The sequence below is a fragment of the Sinocyclocheilus anshuiensis genome, unplaced genomic scaffold (genome assembly GCF_001515605.1).
Source record: "Sinocyclocheilus anshuiensis isolate Anshui unplaced genomic scaffold, SAMN03320099.WGS_v1.1 scaffold436, whole genome shotgun sequence".
NCBI classification, from domain to species: Eukaryota; Metazoa; Chordata; class Actinopteri; order Cypriniformes; family Cyprinidae; genus Sinocyclocheilus; species Sinocyclocheilus anshuiensis.
Window position 1 is genome coordinate 3077835 of NW_015560618.1, and position 7851 is coordinate 3085685.

Sequence of the window (7851 nt, forward strand, 5' to 3'; positions counted from 1 at the left end):
GAAGCACAAAGTGTTAGATGAGAGTTTTCTCTGCACAACCGAATGTGCATGTTTCCAGTACCTCTTGGGACTGATATATAAATAGTGTTGAGAGCTGTGTGCACTGCGTTATGGTCCTGAATAGCTGCTTTGTTGAGTGTTAAGTTACAGTACACTGCTGCTGAAGCAGTCATGAGCTTAAGTGTGTTTGTGTGTGTGTGTGTGTGTGTGTGTGTGTGTGTGAGAGACCTTATTTGCCTCAGTTGCCATCTTAATTATGCTGTAGTCAATCTGTGACCTCCCAGATCTTGTGATGTTACTTTAGAGAGCATTTAATTAGACAAGGACAATCTTAAAAGAGAAAATTCACCCAAAAATGAAAATTCTGACATTTAGAAATAACACTTCCTTAAAAACGCATTATTTGCCATAATATTATAGTATATTAGAGTATTATTATAATGCCGCCACATTCCCTGACTCATTAAAATATATGTGGATACAGAGAATATTTTTCTTGTAAATTGTTGTTTATGTTTCATTCTAATTTATTTATTTAGCAGATGCAAATAATGCAAACAGTCAATGACAAGTGGTTCGAGATTTTATTTATTATAAACTGAGCAAAACCACAAACTTATTGATTTGGAAGAAGTGTCTCAACCTTTTATGAAATAGACAACTCCCAAAATGTTAAATAACAATGTAATAATAATATTATAATATTGTGGCGTTATTGTAAACCTAGAACTGAAGAATATCAAACAGCTACTGTCATCATTATTACACATCTGACATGAAAAGTAAACTTATCGCTTGTGTTCCAAAGATGAACGAAGGTTTTACACGTTTGGAAAGACATGAGGGTGAGTAATTAATGACAGTATTTTCATTTTTGGGTGAACTGTCCCTTTAAACCACTCCATTCATAGGGTTCTCTTTGACCATGTCTTCATTAACTTTTCTAAGCTTGAAAGTTTGAGTAATGGATTCTCATTGAACACAATGGCCCACACTTATCGTTACTTTGTAAATCAAAGTGATTTATCTTCACAAGACTTAAATGTAGCTTATGACGACAATAGCTGAGTTAATTCAACATAATATACACATTAATATAATAGAGGAGGTCACATCGGGAGGAACCATTTCTGCCGGAACTGAACAGGAGTGAAAGGGTGGGAGGAGGAGTTACGTAGATTATGACCGCGTCTGGAGCGAACCACCACAAACAGAGGCGCGGAGTGTAATTACTCCGACAATGTTAATAAATAAGGTGCTAAAAGCAATAACATCTAGCATACATGTTAGTTTCAAAGCTTTCAGAATGACTTGGAGGATGTTTATGATAAGCAATAAGTTAGCACTACAGGAGCGTGAGGACAGAAAGTCTGGATGTCCCCTCTTGAGTCTCAGTGGTACAGTCCACTGGTAAAATTCCGAGAATTGCGAAGTGCGTCTTCTCAGAAGAGTTCTTCCAAGAACTGTCTTCGGTGGACACTTCCAAGAAAAATACACCAGGTGATTTTCTTCTATCTAGCAAAAAGTCTGGACTAAACACAAGACGCTCTAAAGAAACGAGTTATTTCTATAGTTGTTTTGTTTTGTTTTACACCAGACTACTTTCTTGTATTTAGAGCTGTCGTGTTAATTACGCAACTCGATTTGTGTTGGCCTAATTGCGTGAATTACTAATCTTATTCGTCTCATTTGTCAGTTTCACTCTCTATAGAGTTGCGTTAGATTCAGTGAGCTTTGGGAAGCTCTGAATTGTATAATAAAGACAGGTTTATGCAACTTTATATGGGAGGGAAATTAAGTTTATTCCCTATAACAGACAGCCTGAGTGCGTGGTCATAAAACAGTAGACGCGTATAGATCATATACTCAATAAAATTGCTGTATTTTTTATTATTTTTCATAGGTTTTCTCTGACGTTGTCATTCACTCATGCGCATGTGATTATACAGTATGCTGGTGAACTCTCAAATGTATCTATTTCATGGAAAATGTAATAAATTATCAATGGTTAATAAATCCAGCTTGCGAATATGTTTTATGTTCGATTGCGTCAGCATGCAAGCATATTAATGCAGTGAGATTATTTATGTGCACTGTAGTCTCTGTTTCACTGAAACATTACCGTATCAAATCGAGTGTGGCTTTTATTCATAAACTTGTCGTCCTAATACTTAGTCAATATGCCACAAGGTTTGATATACCACATGAACCTTCGCTGTTTAACAAGTGTCTTAAATGCTCCCTATATAGTGATGTTTGTCTACATGCAAAGGTACTGCATGTTTTTTTTTTCAGAGCAAAGGTGATGCAGAATTTCTGAAATAATATCAAAAGCGTAAAAATACGTCGTCATTGAGATCTGGTTGATTTCGTGACTGAAGGGCTGTGTGTCAAAGTAAGCTGCCTACTTAGATGGCATTTTCGGGGTATGGTATCTAATATAAAAGCATAAATAATGCTGTTTGAAGTTGTCTAGGTAGGCAGCTCTCTAGGTTTGTCTGCACACTTTGGTCTCTCAAGTCAAATGCATATAGTAAATATTACAAATATATGAATATAGCAGTTAAGAGGGATTTTAAATATTTAAAAGTATGTATAAATTGTACAGTATGTGTGCATATGTGTAAAACATCAGAGAGCTTACTATAAATGAAGAACTGTTCAAAAATAAATAAAATGAACAAACTCGAAGCAAGTGTTGACTACAGAGACATAATCATTAGTATTATATATTTCACAAAGAATATTTAATACAAAATATCGTTAGGCCTAAATGTAAATGTAGATCATATCTTCAGTTTGCAGCATTGTAACTTTGTGGACATCTAGTGTTCGTTTGACTAAACTCGCACACCTTCAGTTTTGACATGAAGATTTTAGGTTAATTGTGTAGCATTAGATATAACTATACAAATTTTATATATATATATATATATATATATATATATGTATATATATATGGTGTGATATAGTTTATTTTTAAAAGTTTAGTAACCAAGTGGGCATGTATGCATTCATTCATTCATTCATTCATTCATCCATTTCTTCATTCATTCATTAAAAAGTTTTACTTGATTCTGAATGCTTTGTGTGCAGCTGAACAATGTCAAGTGCAGCAGATGGCTGCATTAAGTTCACTCGCCATGCTGGTGATGTGCTGTTCAACTTCAACCGCCTCCGCAGCAGAAACATCCTGACCGATGTCACCATTGTGGTCGGTGGGCAGCAGTTCCGGGCCCATAAGACAGTTTTGATGGCATGCAGGTAGTGCTATGATTTTTGCATTTTGCAAAATGTTAAATACATGACATGCACAGTAAGTGACATTTGCATTCCATCTTGTTTTTTCCCAGTGGCCTCTTCTACTCCATGTTTGCAGATGCTTATAAAAGCAACTTGAGCATCATAAGTTTAGATCCAAAGGTGGACCCCGATGGCTTCGCCATATTATTGGAGTTCATGTATACGTCATGCCTCACGCTTAAAGATATCTTCATTATAGCCACCCTCAACACAGCCACATACTTACAGATGGAGCATGTGATGGACACATGCCAGAGATTCATAGACTCCAGGTGAGTGCTTAGAAAGGCACAAAAATATGTGATTTGTAACACGATCAGAGGCATAACATTGTTTTTTTTATGTCTTAACTTAATATTTGAATGATTAATTCAGAAATACATAAAAAAATGTAGTTCACTTCATATATGATAAGCTTATTTTTCATTTTAATTTTTTAAATGTATTTATTTGGGGGGTGCATATAGAAAACAATTAGGGTGATACAACTTTCCTGATATCATAATGAAGAAAAAAACTCGTTAAAAAGAATGTATCAATTTAATAGAATGGCATCATCATTTATTGTTGTTTCTTTGGAAACAAACTGCTTCACTACCTGTTAATATTGAATAGTTGGAAAAACTTGTCCGCCTCTCATGTTTTTAAGTCTCTTAAAATATCATATAATTTGACTTTTTTGACATGGCAAAGTTAATTTACATTGGAATTTGTCATGTTGGCTAACCCCCAAAACATTAAACATTATAATTCATGATATTTGTAATTTTGTATAAATTTAATATTATAATAATAGAATGTTATAATATATAATATATATATATATATTATATTATAATATTTTATTTATTATAATATTTATTCATTTTTTATACTTTTTGAACATTTTAATGTGTATGCTTGCATATATTAAAGGTGTAAAAAATATTTTATTGCTTTTTACATGATTACACCACATGACATTTTTTAAAGTTAGTCATTAAATCAAACGATGGTTAAAAATGGTATAAAGGTTTTTCAAAACAAAAATAAACCAATAAGAATACAACGATTACAGAACCGGCCCTTAGATTTCCTTTCTTTATCTTGGACACTGTTATTTATCACTGACTCATCATCTGCTGGTTTTCTCAAAGGGGCTTGTGTGTAAAGCAGAGTAGAGCAGAGATGCTGGTTAATCACGGCTGTTTATCTTCAGAAGCTCCCTTCCTCCTCAGCGATGCCCTGAATGCCCAATCCAGCCTGAACTTCAGCACTTACGCTGCTCCCAACCTGCACTATGCAGTCAGCACTTCCACCGAAAGCCCTTCTCGCTTCTACAGACATCTACCTCTCCCCATGGACACCTCCAACACCACAAACCCCCTCTGGCAGATCCCGAAGACGGGCGTAATAGCCCGCCAGCAGCACTCCCCGCCAGACAGTGGAGCCTCGGCTCGGACCGAGACTAACGGAGGAGCCACGGAGGCCAGAGAGGAGAGGAACCGTCCATCTGTGCTCTTCCGTTCAGCTCGAGCCGAGGGAGACGGGAAGACTCCGCTTCTGAATTCGGAGGTGGAGGACATTGAGCCGTGTCACACCAGTGGCCCCAAGAGCCCTCTCAGATCAGACTGCCAACCCAACTCACCCGCAGAGTCCAGCAGCTGCAGTCGAGGAGTGGCGTCTCCTCCCAGCTCCATCAGTCTCCCGAAGGTCCGCAACTGGAAGAAGTACAAGTTCATTGTGCTGAACTCCACAGACGGGGCGAATGACAATAGCTCACCGACTCCATCCCACATGGCTACAGAATCCAGCGACAAGAGCAGTGAAGCCCGAGGGCAGCTCATTGTGGATAGCAGGTCAGTGAAGCCAAACTTTAAGGATGGAAGTGTGGCAAGTATTAGTATTTGACGCATTATTCTTAAACATGGTGTCATGTGTTTTTAGCTCTGCAGATGACTGCATCAAAAAAGAGGAACACGACTCTTCACTTCCCAACACTTTGACAGAGGAGAGCAGCACAGGACCCACAAGATCAGGTGAACACGCTTTCTTCACAATGCTCAGATGGATTTTGGGCCTAAACAGCATTCGTACATGGGCGAAATCTGATTACATTTTTTTTAGAGAATTTCATATTTTTGGGGGCATGTGTCAGTCAGAATGGACAGAGTAACAGTTTTGTTTTTCATAATTTGAGATACATGTAAGATTTGACTGTGGCCCCCATCTTTTTCTGTAAAAAACTTTTAGGAAATAATAGGATATGTTAGCAAAATTATATTTATTAGTATTTAGGTATGATATTATATATAATGTAATGTAATGCCTAAATTATATTAAATATTAATCATTATTTAAAAATGAATATAACTAATAATAATAATAAAACAATAATTGTGTTCACTTAAAAGTTTCAATATTTTAGTATTTAGTATTGTAATTAGTCAATAATAATAGCATTTGTTTGTCAATAATAATAATCTTTAGTTATTACATAATAATAATAATTATTATTATTATTATTAGTAGTAGTAGTATCAACTATTTACAAAAATCTAGGCCCCAGTGGTTTTCTGAGTTTTATAAAAAAAAATAAAACCTGTATATGTTCACTTAAGTATTTTAATATTTGAGTAGTTATTAATTATTATTATTATTAAAAATATTTAGGCATTACATTTTATGTATGTGGGTTATATATAAGTGATGTATATGTAATAACCTATTTAAGTATTAAAATACTAGTAATATACATACTAAATCTTCTAATAGTTACAGTCATAGTTAATAATATTTAGGAATTACATTGTATATATATGTGTGTGTGTGTGTGTGTTATATATTTAAGTGATGTAATACTTGATTAAATATTAAATTATTCTAATGTTTTAATAGTTAATATTAATCATATTTAACAATATTTAGGTATTACATTATATATTTTAAGTTTTATTTTTATTCATTATTTTCCTGTTGGTTTTTTTTCTCTCTTTGGGGCCCCCTATTGGTCACAGGGCAGTATGTGAAAAATACAGCCGAGTTTTCCCACAATGTCTGCTACTCTTCTTCTTCTTAACTGTTCTGGATAAAAGTCTTTTGGAATCTTATTGTTATTATATCACTATTATCGTAACCAATGTTCACAATGTTCAGATCAGATTTCATAACTTCCAGTTTGTGAATGAATCCGAATAGCTCTTGTGTTGTGTTTGCAGAGCGGGACAGAATCTACTGTAACGACTGTGAGTCCAGGAGCGAATCTGACACAGAGAGGCCACGGTGGCTGCAGGACAGAAAACCGTACAAACGTGAGCACTGCCGGGCCATGTTCTGCTATAACGCAAACCTAGCGAGCCGCAAGTCCGTCCACACAGGTAATTTCGCAATGCTTTGGAACTCTGCGATGGTGCTCACTCAAACCTGTGTGTTGCACTTTTACATTTTTATACTGGTTTATTATATCAGGAGAGAAACCGTACCGCTGCAGTGTGTGTGGAGCGCAGTTCAACAGACCTGCCAATCTGAAGACACACTCACGGATCCACTCGGGAGAAAAACCATACAAATGTGAAACCTGTGGCTCGCGCTTCGTCCAGGTACAATCAGACCCCAATCAGAGTGTTTCTGTACAGTGACAATGCAAAGCAAATGCTCTTCATCTTCTGCTTTCGAGGTTTCAGGTGGCTCATCTGAGGGCTCACGTACTGATCCACACCGGAGAGAAACCGTACCCATGTGACATCTGCGGCACGTGCTTCCGCCACCTTCAGACGCTGAAGAGTCACTTACGAATCCACACGGGAGAGAAACCTTATCATGTGAGCATCAGCTGCACATATGTGACCCTGGAGCACAAAACCAGTCATAAGTAGCAATAGCCAACAATACATTGTATGGGTCAAAATGATCCATTTTTCTTTTATGCCAAAAATCATTAGGATATTAGGTAAAGATCATGTTCCATGAAGATATTTAGTAAATTTCCTACCGTAATCAAATTTTTTATTAGTAATATGCATCGCTAAGGACTTAATTTGTACAACTTTAAAGGGATAGTTCACCCAAAAATGAAAATTTTATGGTTATCTGCTTACCCCCAGGGCATGCAAGATGTAGGTGACTTTGTTTCTTCAGTAGAACACATATAATGATTTTTAACTCCAGCCGTTGCAGTCTATCAGTCGTATAATGCATGGCAATGGTAACAAAATCTATAAGAGTAAAAAAAACATGCAGACAAATCCAAATTAAGCCCTGCGGCTCGTGACGACACATTGATGTCCTAAGACACGAAACGATCGGTTTGTGCCAGAAACCGAACAGTATTTATATCATATTTTACCTCTAATACACCACTATGTCCAACTGTCTTTGGGCGCGCGCACGGCATCCGGTGCGTGAGGTGTGTACGCGCTCTGGCGTAGTTTACGCAAGCGCCGGAAGTGATCTCTCGCGCGTATACGTCACTCATTGTTTACACATCAATGACACAGTCATTGTAGGTACGACGGCTAATCAAAATGGTACTTACTTGCGCTTATCCGCATTGTTCAAACCGACTTAAAA

General features: G+C 36.6%; 1 protein-coding gene across 1 annotated transcript in view; it reads left to right on the forward strand.

Annotated features, from left to right (window-relative positions):
- Positions 1-1397: 1397 nt before the first annotated feature.
- Positions 1398-7851, forward strand: part of LOC107681786 (B-cell lymphoma 6 protein-like) — a 7549-nt gene continuing 1095 nt past the window's right edge. The window contains exons 1-8 of the mRNA XM_016478117.1: positions 1398-1500; positions 3097-3264; positions 3354-3575; positions 4440-5141; positions 5230-5321; positions 6501-6659; positions 6751-6881; positions 6966-7103. Of these exons, the coding sequence (XP_016333603.1) occupies positions 3104-3264; positions 3354-3575; positions 4440-5141; positions 5230-5321; positions 6501-6659; positions 6751-6881; positions 6966-7103 (1605 nt within the window). The 5' untranslated portion in view covers positions 1398-1500; positions 3097-3103. The remainder of the gene's footprint in view (positions 1501-3096; positions 3265-3353; positions 3576-4439; positions 5142-5229; positions 5322-6500; positions 6660-6750; positions 6882-6965; positions 7104-7851) is intronic.